The sequence below is a fragment of the Marasmius oreades genome, chromosome 10 (assembly GCF_018924745.1).
Source record: "Marasmius oreades isolate 03SP1 chromosome 10, whole genome shotgun sequence".
Lineage (NCBI taxonomy): Eukaryota > Fungi > Basidiomycota > Agaricomycetes > Agaricales > Marasmiaceae > Marasmius > Marasmius oreades.
Genome location: NC_057332.1, coordinates 1401897 through 1418600, shown reverse-complemented (window position 1 = coordinate 1418600; position 16704 = coordinate 1401897). Strand labels below are relative to the sequence as shown.

The 16704-nt window shown below is 47.9% G+C and overlaps 6 protein-coding genes across 6 annotated transcripts; 5 read left to right on the top strand and 1 right to left on the bottom strand.

The window, feature by feature from the left end:
- Positions 1 to 1209: 1209 nt before the first annotated feature.
- On the top strand, positions 1210 to 1594 carry E1B28_002527 (uncharacterized protein; the record flags this gene model as incomplete). Its single annotated transcript, XM_043159451.1, has 3 exons — positions 1210 to 1373; positions 1428 to 1466; positions 1525 to 1594. The coding sequence occupies 3 exons, from the start codon at positions 1210 to 1212 to the stop codon at positions 1592 to 1594; spliced, it is 273 nt and encodes a 90-aa protein (XP_043003052.1).
- A 156-nt stretch (positions 1595 to 1750) lies between these two features.
- Positions 1751 to 2305, top strand: E1B28_002526 (uncharacterized protein; the record flags this gene model as incomplete). Its single annotated transcript, XM_043159450.1, has 5 exons — positions 1751 to 1857; positions 1909 to 1966; positions 2019 to 2039; positions 2104 to 2139; positions 2194 to 2305. 5 exons carry the CDS (start codon positions 1751 to 1753, stop codon positions 2227 to 2229), a joined length of 258 nt encoding a protein of 85 aa, XP_043003051.1. The 3' UTR covers positions 2230 to 2305.
- A 623-nt stretch (positions 2306 to 2928) lies between these two features.
- Positions 2929 to 5260, top strand: E1B28_002525 (uncharacterized protein). The gene is made up of 3 exons (XM_043159449.1): positions 2929 to 3150; positions 3204 to 4098; positions 4153 to 5260. Exons 1-3 carry the CDS (start codon positions 2945 to 2947, stop codon positions 4972 to 4974), a joined length of 1923 nt encoding a protein of 640 aa, XP_043003050.1. The 5' UTR covers positions 2929 to 2944; the 3' UTR covers positions 4975 to 5260.
- Positions 5261 to 5402: 142 nt separating this feature from the next.
- E1B28_002524 (uncharacterized protein) lies at positions 5403 to 8081 on the top strand. The gene is made up of 12 exons (XM_043159448.1): positions 5403 to 5644; positions 5698 to 6028; positions 6087 to 6269; positions 6321 to 6478; positions 6536 to 6631; positions 6684 to 6808; positions 6857 to 7212; positions 7268 to 7449; positions 7498 to 7502; positions 7556 to 7605; positions 7665 to 7791; positions 7847 to 8081. The coding sequence occupies exons 1-12, from the start codon at positions 5450 to 5452 to the stop codon at positions 7941 to 7943; spliced, it is 1905 nt and encodes a 634-aa protein (XP_043003049.1). The 5' UTR covers positions 5403 to 5449; the 3' UTR covers positions 7944 to 8081.
- A 21-nt stretch (positions 8082 to 8102) lies between these two features.
- Positions 8103 to 13044, top strand: E1B28_002523 (uncharacterized protein). Its single transcript, XM_043159447.1, has 11 exons — positions 8103 to 8180; positions 8243 to 8325; positions 8388 to 8534; positions 8592 to 9879; positions 9932 to 10081; positions 10132 to 11206; positions 11266 to 11769; positions 11832 to 12001; positions 12057 to 12580; positions 12636 to 12740; positions 12796 to 13044. Exons 2-10 carry the CDS (start codon positions 8276 to 8278, stop codon positions 12697 to 12699), a joined length of 3972 nt encoding a protein of 1323 aa, XP_043003048.1. The 5' UTR covers positions 8103 to 8180; positions 8243 to 8275; the 3' UTR covers positions 12700 to 12740; positions 12796 to 13044.
- E1B28_002522 (uncharacterized protein) lies at positions 13045 to 16352 on the bottom strand. Its single transcript, XM_043159446.1, has 7 exons — positions 15407 to 16352; positions 15306 to 15339; positions 15244 to 15248; positions 15056 to 15191; positions 14594 to 15000; positions 14068 to 14527; positions 13045 to 14012 (listed from the first exon to the last, which is right to left on the bottom strand). The coding sequence occupies exons 1-7, from the start codon at positions 16216 to 16218 to the stop codon at positions 13485 to 13487; spliced, it is 2382 nt and encodes a 793-aa protein (XP_043003047.1). The 5' UTR covers positions 16219 to 16352; the 3' UTR covers positions 13045 to 13484.
- Between the last annotated feature and the right edge of the window lie 352 nt (positions 16353 to 16704).

The window sequence follows — 16704 nt, the reverse complement described above, 5'->3', positions numbered from 1 at the left end:
TGGAAAGCGGTCTTCGCCGAAGTAGCGCCTTGTTCGTGAATGTCGTCCACCAAGTCTTCAGTTCTCTTCCAGAAATCTTACGAGGTCATGCTGAATTTCGGAAAGCCTAGTCCTCAACTCCATACGTGACAAAAGGCTTTCTTCGAGGCGGCAACGGCAACTCGCACTCACATCAAACGCGTCCAACAGAGTTGCGGTTCGACCTATTCAACGCTGAATCCTATCCTCATACTCATGATCGATATTACATTCAAAGCGCCCCAAAGCCGAGAAAAATATCACGAGAATCTCGTCGACTTCTCGCCAAAGTTCACCCGCATGGGTCTCAGTCAATTACTTCAAACCGTGCACGAAAAAACGGACTTGTTCAGGAAGAGGACTGCTTTTTTTCGGGTGTACCTTCCTTACCATCTATTCATTCATCTTTCGGGTTCAGTATTCGAATACATGATTATGATTTCTTTGTCAGTTTTACCCGATTACTACGCGCATTGATAAGTTTTGCTTGTTCATAGGATCCTTGCTAAGACCGTGCGGCACGGTCGTTTCAGGTAAGTGGGTCACTTGAGTTGAATGGCGACCATCACCTTTTGTTCCCTTCCAACAAAAATCTTCGGGTGCTTCTGTGTCCACCAGCGTAATTTCCTTGGCAGCCTGCCTATCTGGCCTGAAGTCGTTGTTTTGTCGAACCGTGGACTCGTCTTTCGCTTATGCCTTCGGGTCACCTCAAGATTTTGCAACGGCAGTGGCAGACTGAGCTACCAATTACCATCTGAAGGGAAAAAACTTCGGCACATTCTGGAAAGTCAGTTATGCTTGAATAAAGATCCGTCTTCTGCCGCTTCCTATCAAGCTTTAAAGCATTCAATCCCTTGTTATTCAACATGGGAGCACTTACGACAAAATACCTTCAAGTAAATACATCAAATGAGTCACCCTTTCTATTTGAGTGTCTACTTGTTGCCTTCTCCGATTTGCTCCCTGACTTTATCCATTTTTTCTCTTAACAGTTTAGTCGAAAGTCCCGAACACATGAGGCCAACGTTTCCCGTACGGCCCCCACTCTAGGTACCTGGATAGCGGCTTTCGCAAAGGCAGCATCCCAAATACGAGCATTTGAAAGGTTTAAAAAGCCACCTTTCTTGCTGGTACTGGTCTCCCCAGAATCGCTCGTCGTTTCTACTGTTCTCGTATCGACTCTTCTGAATCATGTTCTGTTCTCTCTTCGTGACCGTCGGTCTTGCGCTTTCTGTCTTTGGTTTAGCGATTGAGGTCGAGGAACGAGCCTTTGAGGTCACCAGAACGTCGAACCCGGCGACATCCACCACTTCGATTTCGGTCCCTACCAGCACTGGGCCACCTAACTTCAATATGTAGGGTTTTACTGCATGCCAGTTAATACTGATGTTAACATCATGGCTCCTCAGAACCTCTCTCGGTCTCAACGGTTCAGGTTGCCCTCCAGGGTATGGTTTAAATTCATTCCCTCCGGCGCACAACGCATAGCTCACTGATTTCCTCTAGTTCTGCCTACTACATCTTAAACAGTGCGTTTGATCCCCCTATAGCAGCGGATCCTTTCAAATTCGCCTAGATGAACATACCGCGGTCACCATCACGTTCAGCCAATTCGAAGCTAGCGCCGGACCAGGTATCCCGCTGGCCGCAGGCCGCAAGAACTGTCAGGTACTTTGCTGTGTTTCGTGTTGAACACCGAAGTCAAGACTTACCCATTGCTAGGTTTCTCTAAATGTCCAGTAACTCAATCCCTCCAACTCCCGCGCTAGAACCCGAAGCTACTGATATTTGCATAGCGTCCCCCAGGGATTCTCCTTCGCTATCGTCGATGTCGACTATGTAAGTCCTCCCTTTGCCTTGCCCAAAATGAGCAACTAACAAAGTTAACAGCGTGGTTTCTACCAACTGGATCCCAAAGTCAAGGCATTGCACGATTCCGTCTACTATTGTAACTAAACCTCCCTTTGAATCCTTAACGGACGTAACTTACGCTTTCTCAGTCCAGGGTCAAATCATTCAAGGTGTGTTTCTCCGTAATTCTTCCAGGACGGAAGCAACGGCAGAAACTAAATGTTCCATCTTCAGCCGAGGCAACATCTACCCTCAGTGGTCCCGTGGATGGTTGGTATTCCCTGCTCCTCAGTCGTTCACTCAACGTCTTACGCGTATATACAGGCAACAACTACGTTTTCCGCGACGAGTTCAATTTGACACCCACCATTTATAGTCCATGTGGTGAAGACACGGCATGCTGATAATCTACCTACGTATCAAAGATCGAGACTCATAGATCGATAGGTTCTCAACGTCAATTCTCAAGTCCGTGTGGACAATTCTGGTGACAAGAATGCCTCCGGATATGTCGTCAACGATTCCATTGACGCCAGCATTAAGCAGGTAAGTCAATCAGACAAATTTCGCTGATAGAATACTCACCATTGTCGACACTTCAGACCTTCAACTTCCAGTGGCTCACGTGTACGTGATGAGGATGCATTGCGTGGAAGTCGAAAGAAACGAATCTGCCAATGAATCATGTTCAGCGTTCAAGTTTTTTTCTTCTGGGTCTTGAGTTTTATGGTTTCATTCAATGTAATCGATGGTCAATCAAAGTTTGTAGTTATTGGTGTTGTTGTTTTTCTGTGAAACGATGGCGTGAGGAAATCTTTGACAGACTTGAGCGCACTTCGTAGATCTTTGCAGCATGACGTAGAACATAGCCCGTTTCGTAACAGTGTTCCTTGGCCGTCGTTCCAATACAGTGTCCACCGTTCACAGGTACGAGGAAGTTCTGAGAGACGCTGTCCCGATACAAGTTTGTAGAAAAATCGTGTGGAAACTTGACTATTAGCGAAGACTTACGTAACTCAAGACCGTATTTGGAGCCAAGAGCTCTCGTTCCTGCTCACTGTCGACGACGACGACGATGAACTGGTTTACTTCACTCTTTTCGCCGGGCTCGTCGCAGCGGAAGGGACAGGCGATAATCTCCACACACGAGGCCTTTTCTATCCCATCTGCCTCTCCAATACTTTCCTCTCATCCCGATTCGTTCAACCCAGACACCCCAAGTATCTCAAATTATACATATCCGCCAGCGAGTCCTGTGTCATACGGCTATCTTCCTACTTCGTACGTCCCCAAATTCTCTTAAGTATCCTTTTTAAATGGTTGTTCTTAAACAGGTCAGGCTCACGTTCTAATACCCTCTTGCCAATGCATCATGACCAACTTCACACACCGCTCTCACCTTCTTCATCATATCCTCCTCTCCAAACAACATGGAATAGACTCCGGCTGTGGCTTAGTCGCGAATACCCCGAATTAGGGGATACTCTGAACTACGGTATTCTTCCTCAAGACCTGTCCCAGATAGAGTTGCAATTCGGTTTCCCTCTTCCTGCTGTAGTCAGAGAGTCTTATCTTATTGTTGATGGACAAGAAGCGGAGTCCGCAGCTGGCTGTGCAGACGGACTGTTTTTTGGTCTCAATCTTCTTCCATTAGAAGAGGTATTGGAACAATGGAGATTTTGGAGAGAAGTCGACGAGGATCCCAGTACTGGAGCCAATCCTCAGTTACGGCAGCATATGCAGTCATTACCACCTGGTTGGATTCGTAAAGAGTATTCGCAACGGGGTTGGATACCGCTTATAGCGGATAAGACTGGCAACTATATTGGAGTGGACCTCAATCCGGCTGAAGATGGAGTAGCTGGCCAAGTAATCGTATTCGGACGCGATTTCGATACAAAAGTTGTTCTTTACAATGGTGACGGACGTACCGGTTGGGCCAAGTGGCTAGCCAGTTTCGTGGACGACTTGGAAAGCGGGGAAGGTTTTGAAATAGGTGGTGGGAATGACTCTGGTGAAGACAGCGAAGATGAACTCGGTTACGAGAGTTATTTCTACGATGGAACTGGTCGAGGGCAAGGCGACGGAGGTGGTGATGCAACACCCGGACTTCGCCTCGCGGGCGAGTACAAAGGCTGGAGCGTTATGGAGGCTTGGGCCGATCGTAGCGTGAGGAAATGGTATGAGAGCGGAGTTATCTCTGAGAAGGTCGACAATGAGAAAGTCAAGGTATGGTTTATCGTTTCCGACTACGCGACCGTAATAAAGCAGTTTTTCCACTAGGCGAAAGTTGATATAGATGCCCTGGAAATCAACCCGGCTGCTGCAGAAGTAGCTATTCCAGTCTTGGCTGATACAGACGACGTTGAGAGAAAACCCTCGTCATCACATCTTGAGACCAAAAGGTCGCCCTCCGAGCTCCCTACCATTTCCATCACGAAACCTCCGTTGCCCATTCCCATTGAACTACCGACTCCACGGGAGATTGGCGGGCTGCCGTCACCTCCCGACTCCAGGCACTCTTCTTTCGACGAAGATCTGGAGGCTGGAAGAAGATCCGCGAGGGAACATACGCCTCATACTGTTCAACGGTCACAAGCCGCTTCGTCGCCGTCTGGTCAATCATCTACCTCACCTGAGCAAGCGCGAGCAAATGCAAATGTGGCAGGTCAAGAGGACTTACTTGCAGATGCTGAACCATTAACAGACCCCACTCCTGTCATTCAAGCTTCACCTCTCCTTTCGTCTCACACCGATGCCCAAGTCATGGCTGAACCTGAACTAATCGAAGTTGGATCTCTATCTGTCGACGAGGATAAGTCCCAGCACGATCTCGATCCTGATCTCACGATTCGGTTGGTGGGGGGAGGAGGGTCATCGGGCATTCTGCCGGAGGCAGAAACTGATACCGACGCCGGGCCAAGAATGGAAGAAACGGACACGAACGAAAAAGCTGCGGACGCTGATGCAGAGTCGATCGTATCAGCTGGTTCAGAGACGGGGGCAGGAAAAGAGGCTAAGAAACACAAGAAAACCAAAAGCGGACTTGCTGGTTTGAAGAAGTTAGGACAACTCGGACGCAAAAAAGATTCTATAAGTGCATGAAAGACGTTGTCTCGGCTCACACGAATTCAGCGCCGTAAGGCACATTCTTTCCCCCCTATTCATACCTCTGCTTTCCAGGAAGATTCCTTCATTTTTCGTCCTTGTTTACGTTTTCAATAATGTTCATCACTTGCAGGGATTTTTTTCTCATAGCATCATTTACTGTTCTCTGTCTCACCACCTTTAGTAAAGCTAATTAATGCACATCTGCGTAACAAAAACCTTCATGTAACCATTCGTATACCCCATACAATATTCCTCTGAATCCATGACTTCTAGATAGGACACATATTCAACTGATCTTTAGACCGACCAGAAACTCTCAATTCTGGTAGGTTACTGTAGAATTTTTCTGTCCTGCGTAGCCCGTCGTTAGAGCTAGGAAAATTGAGCGCTTATGTCACGTGCTTGACGCGTTTGTTCGTGTGCGTTGACCTTCAACTTTGTTTTTTGTCTTACGACAAGTTCGGTCACGATGAAAACGCTCCTACGTGTCATCTTTCATCCTCTAAGGTCACTAAATCTCTGGGCAGACGAACATCGAGATGACGAGGGAATTGACGTCCTCTACGCACTGACAGTGTTTTTCGCGCTTGGGATCTGGCTTGTCATTCAGCGGGAGAGAAGGATGAAAAATAGCGCTATCCCATTCAGATTCAGGGCACCGGTGGTAAGCAAACATCTACCTCGAGGTTGGTCTATACTTCTGCTTTTGCTTTATAGGAAGCAGATCCTAAATGGACTTCAAAAAAGATTTCTCATCCCAACCTCGAGTCGCACCTCACTGAACCCGACTTGTTACTGGTTCCCCCTTCTCAAGGACGACGCTACATTACCAGCTTTGACCCGAGTAATGGGCTTCATATTGCGACAACCCTCGCAGATAATGCTGCTGAAATTAGGGCCAAAATTGAGAAAGCCGTAGAAGCACAAAAAGAATGGAAACATACGGATTGGACGCAACGTAGACGAGTCATCAGGAGCTTGCAAAAATGGTTGGTTGAAAACCAGGAGCTCTGCGCGCGCGTGGCTTGCCGGGATACTGGAAAGACGCGTAAGTGGCTAGTTGGTTACCTTAATGTTCAATGTTCACTGATGGAGATATTGACCAGTGATCGACGCGGCACTTGGAGAGATTCTTACCACCTGCTCGAAAATGGAATGGCTTATGGAACATGGAGAACGTGTTTTGCGACCAGAGAAGAGGTCGCGAAATACGATTTTGACCTACAAGGAATCTCATGTTCACTTCGAACCGTTGGGTGTCGTTGCTGCCCTTGTTTCCTGGAACTATCGCGCGTAATTTCCTAGTTCGCCCTCATACATTGACTCATGGCCGTCATTAGCTCTTCACAATGCATGGTCCCCAATCTTGGCCGCAATTTTTGCTGGCAATGGTATCGTCCTCAAATGTTCTGAAAATGTTGTTTGGTCGTCGGGATGGTTTGTCAACGTCATTAAAGACTGTCTTGCGACCTGTGGGCATGATCCTGAGCTAGTACAGGTATGTCGGCCTCCTGCTCAGATCGAAACAATCACACTCATCAATCACACCATTCAGCTCGTATGTTGCTGGCCTGAGGACGCAGATGCTCTGACAAGATCGCCTCTGATTAAACACATAACGTTTATTGGTTCTGAGACCGTAGGACGCAAGGTATTCGACTCAATATTTGGTTTTTTTCGTTGCTTGAATAGAAATTTTACAGGTGGCCATCGCTGCCACTGAGCATCTCACGCCAGTTACATTGGAGCTTGGTGGAAAGGATCCTGCTATCATCCTGCCAAACACTGAACTTGACAAATGGATCAGCATGTGGATGCGTGGTATTTTGTGAGTGATCTCCGACTCGCAGAGAGCGTTCCTCACTCCGGAACGTAGTCAGAATGCCGGGCAGAATTGTATCGGTATTGAAAGACTCCTTGTCCACGCCTCGCAGTTTGATAAGCTGTTCGATATGCTCAAGGAACGGATTGACAAACTACGGTGTGGTTCGGTGATGTCTCCCTCGGCTGAAGGTTATCTTTCACCTGTAGATGTCGGTGCAATGATCTCAGGGGAACGGTTTGAGGGTCTCATGGCATTAATCAGAGAAGCAGACGAGGATGGCGCTACGTGTGTGGGTGGAGGCGAATACAAGCATGTCTATCACGATTCCGGAACCTACTTCAAGCCCGCACTGGTCGGCATAACGAACGGTATCACGGACGGACGTCCAGCTATCACACAACACGAAGGTATATTTGGAGAAGCAGCTGGCCTTACAGGCGACGATTAACGTTCGTGTTATAGTCTTCGCGCCTGTCGCTCTCGTCATCCCGTATGAGAACGTCGACGAAGCTGTTGAGATTGCCAACGGCACTCGTTACGGACTGGGCGCGAGCGTGTTTGGTCCTGACCAGGAGCAATGCGTGCAAGTCGCGAAACGACTGGAATGTGGAATGGTTTCTGTTAACGATTTCGCGGTTTTCTATGTAAGTTCCTTCCATTGGTGCCAACGCCCTTGCTGACTGATCTCTCAGCTCAAGTGACGTCGTACATCTTGTTCCCCGAGCCAAGGTACTAACTTCCCTCTTAAAGCCAAGATTTACCCTTTGGTGGCACAAAGGCCAGCGGTTATGGTCGCTTTGGTGAATCTGATTTAATGTGTAACTTTGCTATTAAATTTGTACTCAACACATTTTCTTAGGTGGTCCCGAAGGACTTCGTGGTCTTACGAACTCCAAGGTTATTGTTGTCGACAGATGGCCATCGATGATTCAAACTGGTATCCCCAAAGTGCTCGATTACCCTATTCGCTCGCTTTCGATAAGCCTGTGAGCGGTTCCATCTATATATCTCTTTTGAAACTTACGAACATACGCCATTCAGCGAGTTTACGACCGGTCTTGTGCGTTTCTTGTATGCGGAAGGGCGGAGAGCTAGACTACAAGGCTTAATGAGGTTGATTCAAGCTGTCAGGAAATAGCAAGTCGTTGTTTCGGATTCTATCTAGTTTCTCATTTACGGACTATTAATCATATTGATGAATGAGGGCTGCCCAGTTTGTGGAAGTAAGTAGAAGTGCCCAGCTGGTTCGGAGATGTTATGTTGTGACACAACTCCAAATTGGGAAATAACACTTTGTAAACTTTCCACCATCTTTGTTCAGGTTCGGTAAAGAGAAAGAGTTGTGGTGATCGCCTCTCGTTTCAATCCGAACTAGGTATTCTATCTGTTATACAATATAGTCATTCTCTTTATTGATTATGAACCCATCGTCCGTAGGCCAAACACTTGACTCTCGTTCGGCTTCCGAATATGCCTGGGGATCCAGAAACACTGGTCAAACAGCGTATTGCGCAAATAGAGTGAGCATCTTTTTTTTTCAAGCCGTCTTCGTCCCTCTGTATGAATTAACTATTCGTTCAAGAGAAATCTGTGAACGACGAAGCGCGCTCCTTCGCGAAATGTATCATTTACTCAAGAAAAGAGAGAACGTGGGGACAGTCTTGAATTTCGACAGCGGGGAGGAAGGGGACCTTCACGTTTTCTTGAATAAATTTCAGATGAAGTCCGAGTGCGTGTTCTTCAACTTCATTCAAACACTCCATTGAAAGCGTCCGCTTCCTTGTAGCCCACCGCACAATTATTTCACCTCCACTCCGGAAAACGAGTTGTTCTCTTTGGCTCCAGCGGAAGTCAAAACTTCAAGTCCTGCCTCCTCACCCTCATCTTCCATCGCCAATGTTGAGTCTGCGCTGAGAAGCAGATCTGTCTCATTAAAGCCCTCTTCGCAAGTTGTAGTTAGCAAAGAGAGCCCAAGGTCCCCGGCTATTCCTCCTCAAGCTGAATCCGACGATGAACTTGATTTAATTGGCCCTTCAGGACCGGTTTCGTCATACAATAGTCCGCCCTCCACACGTTCCGATCCAATTGAAATTTCGAGTGCTCCAGAAGTGGCACAGGTGCTACCTATTGGTGGAGACCGCGAGGATGACGATGCTGTGGAAGATATGAATCATATTACACGAAGCGTTTCACCAAAAGTTCAGCCTAGCTTTGAGGCAGAGGAAACCATTCATAGTGTGGCATCGTTCGCCTGTCCTCCTCCTTCGCCGGATCAGCAGCAGGTCGAGGTTCCGTTAGCGCTAAAAGATGGGGAATCACGTTCACCCTCAGCAGACGCACCAGAAGACAAACCAGAAGTCAGTGGCGGACACGATACGCCACCGCAAGCCCAGAGCCATGAGGATAATATGGATGTAGATCATGATGAAAGACCCCCTGCTCCCAAGGAAAGCACTCCTCAATCAAACGACACACACCCAGATGTGGAAATTTTTCAAGAGCAGCCTTCAGCAGTTGACGCTAAGGACAGGATGATCGTTGACGAAACCATAGACACTTTCCCCCAGCCGAGAGAGCGCTCTCCGACCCCTGCATCTCCAATCGCTGTAGCGGAGCCGACAATCAGACCGAAATTATTTATGATATCCGTCGATTCGAATCCAGAGCCACTTATTGAATATTCTCAACCTTCTTCCGTGTTCGTACCTATTCCCTCTTCCTCTTACCGTTCTTGGAATAGTGTCCAATTCCCGGCAGACTCTTCTGTCGAGAAGGAGCAAGCCCCTGCCTCGACACCTTCTCCTGGTCGGGTGAGGTTTGACGTCGCATCCGCATCCAACTACCCATTACCGCCTCTCAAGTCACTCCCTATCGAATTCAATCCAAATAAGAAGGGGAAGCATGCTAAACAGAGGAGAAAAGAGCGCGAAAAAGCCGAAAAAGCTGGCGGTCAGGTGAACAAAGAAGAATGGACTCCTTGGGGCTTCAATCGTTGGGTCATCACCATCAAAACTAACCCTCTTTACAAGCGAGTTTCCAAGTCTACTAAATGTCTTATGACGCGTGATTGGAATGTAGAGTGTCATTATCCATCTACTTGAGGATTTGTTCTCATATACATTGCAGGTTGCCATGAATGAGCTTAGACTCTTACGCACCGCAGAGCGAGTAGAGTATCTAAAGGCCAAGGGACGCTGGAGTTTTAGGCAACCCAAGAAGCAGCGTGGCGTAGGCGGATCAACAAAGACTCACTGGGACTACCTCTTAGAAGAGATGGTAAGTGGCATTCGTTTTGCAATTTCGGTAACCATTTGAATCATCCCTAGAAATGGATGCGCACAGACTTTAGGGAGGAGCGTAAGTGGAAAATGGCATTGGCCTATAATCTGTCAACTGCTGTGTTAGAATGGCACGCAGCCAGCAGCCTGGAGGAAAGGGTCAAGCAGGGAATATGTGTTCTTTGGAAACCTCCGCGTCGAGGTACTCGATCAACGGATGATGCGGCTGATGCGGAAATGGTTTACGACTCTGCAGAGAACGGGCATGACAACGCAGATGCACAGCCTTCTCCTGAAAAGTCGGTTGTTGACTATGGTTCGGATGACGATGAGGATGAAGATCAAGACAAGGATCTTCAGAGTGTTGTTGACACTCTCGATGCCGCTGCCATACTGGAGGAATCTCTCGCCATGCAAGAGAACGGGCAGTCCGATGTAGGTTTAAAGGATCTAGAACCGAAAAGGGAAGAAATCGACGATCCCCACGCATTAGAAGACACAATGGTCGTCGACTCAATCGAATCATCAGGCGCGCAACAGACAATCCAGAAAACTGAAAGCGGATCCAACAATGTTTCTTCTGGTCTCAAATCCACATCCAATGACCCCGTCCTCGGATCTAAATCCAATACACACTCTTCCGAACCCGCTAATCATCAGTCGAAATCGCACAAAAGGAATTTGTATGCACCTATACGGGAGCAGGTCGCGTATTCCGAGATTGACAAGCTCTTCTTGGATTTGGATGACTTTCATATCTCAGGTACCGACCCCCAGGATGGTCAGCTTTCTCAGCTGGTACTTCCAACGACCGATGTCTCAGAAATATTCCCAGATATGCAGCCTTATGGCCTGCTTAATGTCGCTCTGCCTGTCATACCTGAAGGAAAAAGGAAGTCAGACAAAAAATCCGAGCAGGACCCTAATAAAAGGGTTGACGAGACAGAAAGAACCAAACTCCTTCCGGCCTCGAGATTCATGCATATAAAACCGACTTTGATTAGTGCTCTAGAACCAGCACATCACTTCAAGGACGGGCGATGGCTCTCTTTCGACGATGCACCTATTGCTGTTGACTACGAAGGTCCTCCAATGCGGGCGTTCAACGAAGACTTTGCAAATAGTATGATCCTGCCCTGAGGTTCCTGGTATCCTGTAATGACTGACACATATCTCCCACAGAACTTTTTGACAATAAGCCTCTTCCAATTCAAATTGTCACCCCCGCGATTCCGTCGATAACAAATGCACAGTCACCTGTCAAAGACAAGACTAAGGACAAACGATCTATTGACCATTTGTGGACTGCAAACGACGACGCCCTCTTGAAGTCTCTGATTGAAAAGTACCCTAATAACTGGGAACTGATCGCAGGGTGCTACAACGCTACCAGGAAGGTAGTTTCTACGGATACTCGTACCTCGCGCGACTGTCAAGAGCGATGGAGGCAGCTTTGGGAGCAGGAGCAGGGGCGACAACGACTGGAGTCTGATGGAACCTCGCCACCAGGATCATCTAGCACCGCCATGACAACACGCGGCGTGAAGCGATTAGCGAGTACCAGTGTGTCCAGCACCATTGCCCCTGCCGGTAGCGAGCCAAAGAAACGACGGAGGCACTTGTTGATTCATGAGACGATCCGTAAATCAGTCAAAAAGCGGACGGAGTCAGCCCAAAAAGCTAATGGTAAATTGTCGTGATATCTATACTATTAACTCCCAGGCTAAAAGGTACTCCTTGCGTTCTAGTGAAAAAGCCACCCGTCCTTCACGATACACACATTGCGTATAACAAGTTGCCGAAATATTCTCCAGCTGAATTGAGCAGGATGAAAGTTGAATCAGAGTTGAGACAAACTCAAGAGATGCAGCTAAGAAACCGGCTCAATGGGCAGCAAGTCCGTCCACTGACCGGACAGGTGAGTCTGGTGAAATGACTTCAAAAACAGAGTAACTGAATGTTGAACGTACCAGCAACTTCCCCAGCCTGTTGCCGTAACCGGAACCGCGCCTGCCAATGGAGTGAATCGACCTGCAGCGAGTGCTCCGGTCCTGCCTAATCAAAACGTTGTACCTACGATGAGATCTCAGCAAGCCCAAGTCCCTATATCCCAACAGCAACGTGCCACCACACCCCTCATCGCCAACCAAGCCCGCATGTCACCTCAGCAGCAACATCAACATCCACTCCTCCAGCAGGTTCAGCAAGCTCGACCACAGCAACCGCAAATTCAACAACAGCAACAGCTTGCTCTTTCTCAACAGCAGGCACTTGCTGCAGCATTAGCACAAGTGCAAGCGCAGAATGCCGCTGCAGTAGCAGCAGCCGCCAACGGCGGAGGAACGTCTGCTACTCCGATTATCAACGGTACGGGCAGTGCAGCTCAAAATCCACATTTACCTGTTGCATACAGCAGTGTTACTTCTGCATCTCGAGATGCTACATCCTCACCTGCACATACCTCTCCTCCTCCCTCACGTACTTCAGCCACACCTGTGTCAGTCAACTCTCCCGTCCAACCACAAACTCAGCCTACTCAACAGCAGCAACAGCAGCAAAATGGCACCATCGGAGCGATGGGAATCTCTCGGGGTGGATATTATTTGCAGAACGTGACCTATTCTCAGGAACAAATCCAGATGTTGATGATGCAGATGGTCCGTGTGTTTTCGTCCCGTTCTATTGAGCGGCAGGTTGATGTCTTCCCTTTAGTACCAACATCAACAACAGCACCAGCAGCAACAGCAGCAACAGCAGCAACATCAACAGCAACAGGGCGGGCAGCAACAAAATGCTGGATTCAATTCCAATGCACAGACCTAATGAGGTTTATGCAGGGTGTTGGGATAAATTTAGAGGTATCAATGCCGGCCTTTTCTTGAAACGTATGTATCGCGTAGTGGCTATCTTGGTGTATTATTAGTAAAATCGTTCTTTCATTTCCAAATCAACTGATCATCGAGGGTTCTAAGAATAAGAGCAGCTACCAAAATAACTGGCCAATAAAAATAATTTGGTAACATTGAAAGTACGATGACTGTCCCCAAGGAGTGCACATTTATAGGACGTGATACAATACTGCTTGAAATATAAAAACAAAAAAAAAACATAATATCATGCAGTAAGAAAGGAAAGGAAAAGAAAACCGATGTCTGTTCATTTATAATGACCGTGTGGGGGTGGTGTGCAAAGAATTAACTAACCAATAACAGAAGTGGGTGTCCATGGCGGCAAGTAAGTTCTCAAGTCCGACCAGCAAAAAGAAATTCAAGAAGGAAACGAAAGTAGCCTAGTAAGTGGTAGCTGATGTAACGCCGACGACGAACCGGGAATGACACGGTGGAAGGAAGGGTGTGGGATGATGTGCTTGAGAAGCTAAAGGAAGACTGGTGGGAGCGGAATCACGAACGGGGAGGGGGGGTGGACAATGGCTCTCTGAGCACAAATGCCTCTTCCTTTCGCTTCTTCTGTCCAGCACACCAAGGCGTAGGTACCGACCCACCAATACCGACCCAAGGGTCCGGATAATTGCACCCAGAAACCTTGGTCATTGCTCCAGCATTATCGTTGGCATTCGCCCATCCATTACCAAGATCAACCGACTTGGTTGGTTGCAAACCAGAAACGGTTAGAGTTGCACCAGTAAGTGTAGGAATAGCACCACTGGCTGTGTACGTGGGTAGGTTAGCCACTGGGCCACCTTCCATGATTGATGCAGGCGGCCATGGATATTGTGCTAAGTTGACTTGACCGTTTCCGTTTTGAATCGTCCCGGTGAACGGGTCGGTGTTCTGGCAGAAACCATCAGCCTCGCGAGAGTTCTTTGGCATCCAACCGTTTTCATAGCCGAGCTTGTACGACCAAGCCGGGGATTCCACTCTTCCGGAAGCAGAGGAATTACCAATTTTCCATGTCCAGAAGAAGTAATTCTGGAAGTGAACATGTAAGCGAATCTCCATTCATAGAAGGGGAAAGTGGACATACGTAAAGCCCATCCATACTAGCCATGGCAAACTGCTTGATTTGAGTCTTGGTAGCATCGTCGAACCTTGTCCAATCCGTCCACTGCGTACAGTCTCCAACACGAGGGGAGGGTTCAGCGGTAAAAGTCCCATCGTATCGAACGCCTTGTCCGACACCGTTGACCCATAAACCACAGTCATTGATGGCATTACTGAACTCTCCTGCAATAGTCATACCAAAGTCAGCCATAGACTGGTTGACGTCTTTACCCCAAGCGCATGGAGCACCAGTACGTGTTCCCCAACCCTCGGTAGTTTGTCCTCCGAACGCGATGTAAGGATGAGAGTCGAGAGCAATTCGATCAGCATTGGCTAGGTATCCTTTGAAGTCGTTTCGGGAGAAAAAAGCGTCATGGAATGATACCCATGGCCCTTTCCCATCGCCACATGCTTGGCGAACAATTCTGTACCCTTCCGCGTAACTGTCAAAAGAAAAATATAAACATCAGATCGGTCCGAAAAAAGCCTAGACGCCTCAGATCACTCACAATCCAAAAACTGTTGGTTCACCCATGAATATTCCTCGTGGTTCGTTGAGAATACCGAACATGGTAACGACGTCGCGATACTGAGGTTGGCAAATGAACTCGGCGAGAATGCGGATGTAGTCGAGCGTGCGTTGGGCGTTTGCATAGCCCATAACTCCGCGAAGCAGGTTAATTTCACCTAATCTACCTGAATGGTTCCATCCATTCTGACTGCCAGGAACGGCGTGGAGATCGAGGTTGACGCGGATCCCGTATTTGCGGGCCCAGCCAAGGGCTTTCACAAAATATTTCCAACCAACCTTTGCAAGGAAAGGTTCACCCGGCCAAGTTTCGATAAGCCAGTAGGGAATAGGAATACGGACGTAGTTCAGACCAGCAGCGGCAATTTCAGCGAAATCTTGCTCGGTCTGGGTTGTATGATGCTCAGAACAAACTATTCATCTAGTTTTGGTAGAAACTCACGATGAACGTTTTGTAATGGTCTTCGATTTGGTTTAGCCCACCGTTCTGGGCATCAGCTGCCATAGCGGTGTGGAGTGTCCATTCATCGATAGCCATGGGATCGGATTTCTGGTACTTTTCGAATAGAGCGGGAACGCTATGTGGAAATTTGAGGTTAGTCAGACTTGTCAAGGGAAAGCACGACTTGCATGAACTACAGGATTACGATATGGTCAGTTTCGTGAAATGCATTCAAAACGAAGTTACATACAGGCTCTATTGTGAACCAACCACCAAGGTTGACACTAGGGAAGATATGTTTTTAGATGAATACGTGTGATAATCTTCTCGGGCAAAAAAGGATGGACCCACCCCCTAATTCTGTTGGCATTATGATCGAAGGTTTCATTGAGTGCGGGTGTCCACGACTGAGCTCTAGCACCGTTGTTGAAAGGATCGTTGACGTCGTAATACCAAGATCCACCGTAAGAGTTAGAATACTTGAACGTGGTTCCATCCTCGAGCGTGACTTGACTACCATCTCCTCCAGTAACAGCAGCCACCTTGCCTGTGCTGCCTTTGCTACCGTCACCACTTTTCCCTCCATTATGAGATGAATCACCGGAAGAGTTGCTGGACTCGGAGTTTGTGCTATTGGGTTTGACAATAGCGAAGTAGACGGGTATAACGACGGCGAGAATGATAATAATGAGAGCGGCGATGGCCGCAATGATCATGATCTTGCGTTTTGACTTTGGCGAAGAGTATGCCGCACGCTTCTCCGACAAATGTCGACTACGGCCTATAGGGGACATCGACATTCCGCTATCCTCAGCGACCTCGTGTGGATCGTCTCGATATTGACCTTCGTAGTTGGAAAGAGATTGAGGATCGCGAGTATCGTTCAAGGCGTATACAGAAGAGGAGTATTCGGATTGTGAAGGAAACGTTTGGTGTGATGAAGCATAGGAGTTTCGGGCACTTGGACCATCTTGATATAACGCCTGGCCAAGAAAACGAGGTTGTGCAGCGCCCTCCGGTAGCCCCAAATCATCTCCGGGAAGATCTAATGAGTGTGTATGTGGGCTGTAATTGAAAGAAGCGCCTGGAACAGGAGAAGGTGGATGTTCTAAGGGAAGCGGGTCGTAGGATACATTATCTAAGGGTCTGTTTGGTTGAGCCATGGCTGCTTAAGAGCTAGATAATGAAAGGTGAAGGAGATATCCAGCGAACAACGAGACAATTTGTTGCTGAATATAGGGACGTACCGCAGATGGCCCTATGAGGAGATGGTGGTAGAAGAACAAGAAGGTCAACGTCCCAGTCCGAACGGAGCTGGACTGCGCTGCACATCGGTCCACCTCACATGCCAAGTTGTTGATATCAATCATTTGACATTTCCTCACCATCACGGTGCTGTGTTTTTTTCTTTCTATTTTATTATTTTCTTCATTTTCTCTTCGTTTTCTTGCGCTTTGTTGTGATTCAGGCCGCGAGTTAGTTCGGTTTGGTTCAAAACATTTCATGTTTGTCAGCCGGTCCGACAAATGAATGCTGTGCACCAAGCCCGAAGAGGCTTGTGAGGCTTGCAAGAGACAGCTTGATTGAGATACTCGCTTGCGAAGAAGGTTTCAAAGTGTAGGATACTTGTCGTAACGTACCGATGGCGT

Bases quoted from the DNA above. Each gene is read 5' to 3' on its own strand.
- E1B28_002525 (XM_043159449.1), top strand. From the start codon at position 2,945: ATGAACTGGTTTACTTCACTCTTTTCGCCGGGCTCGTCGCAGCGGAAG. The intron at 3,151-3,203 runs GTACGTCCCCAA...GTTCTTAAACAG, and splicing joins TACGGCTATCTTCCTACTTC to GTCAGGCTCACGTTCTAATA. The intron at 4,099-4,152 runs GTATGGTTTATC...TTTTTCCACTAG, and splicing joins TCGACAATGAGAAAGTCAAG to GCGAAAGTTGATATAGATGC.
- E1B28_002524 (XM_043159448.1), top strand. From the start codon at position 5,450: ATGAAAACGCTCCTACGTGTCATCTTTCATCCTCTAAGGTCACTAAAT. The intron at 5,645-5,697 runs GTAAGCAAACAT...TTTGCTTTATAG, and splicing joins TCAGATTCAGGGCACCGGTG to GAAGCAGATCCTAAATGGAC. The intron at 6,029-6,086 runs GTAAGTGGCTAG...GATATTGACCAG, and splicing joins CCGGGATACTGGAAAGACGC to TGATCGACGCGGCACTTGGA.
- E1B28_002523 (XM_043159447.1), top strand. From the start codon at position 8,276: ATGCCTGGGGATCCAGAAACACTGGTCAAACAGCGTATTGCGCAAATA. The intron at 9,880-9,931 runs GTAGAGTGTCAT...TATACATTGCAG, and splicing joins TTATGACGCGTGATTGGAAT to GTTGCCATGAATGAGCTTAG. The intron at 12,581-12,635 runs GTCAGTCAACTC...CAGCAGCAACAG, and splicing joins CGTACTTCAGCCACACCTGT to CAGCAAAATGGCACCATCGG.
- E1B28_002522 (XM_043159446.1), bottom strand. From the start codon at position 16,218: ATGGCTCAACCAAACAGACCCTTAGATAATGTATCCTACGACCCGCTT. The intron at 15,001-15,055 runs GTGAGTTTCTAC...CATACAACCCAG, and splicing joins ACCATTACAAAACGTTCATC to ACCGAGCAAGATTTCGCTGA. The intron at 14,528-14,593 runs GTGAGTGATCTG...TTCTTTTGACAG, and splicing joins GAACCAACAGTTTTTGGATT to TTACGCGGAAGGGTACAGAA.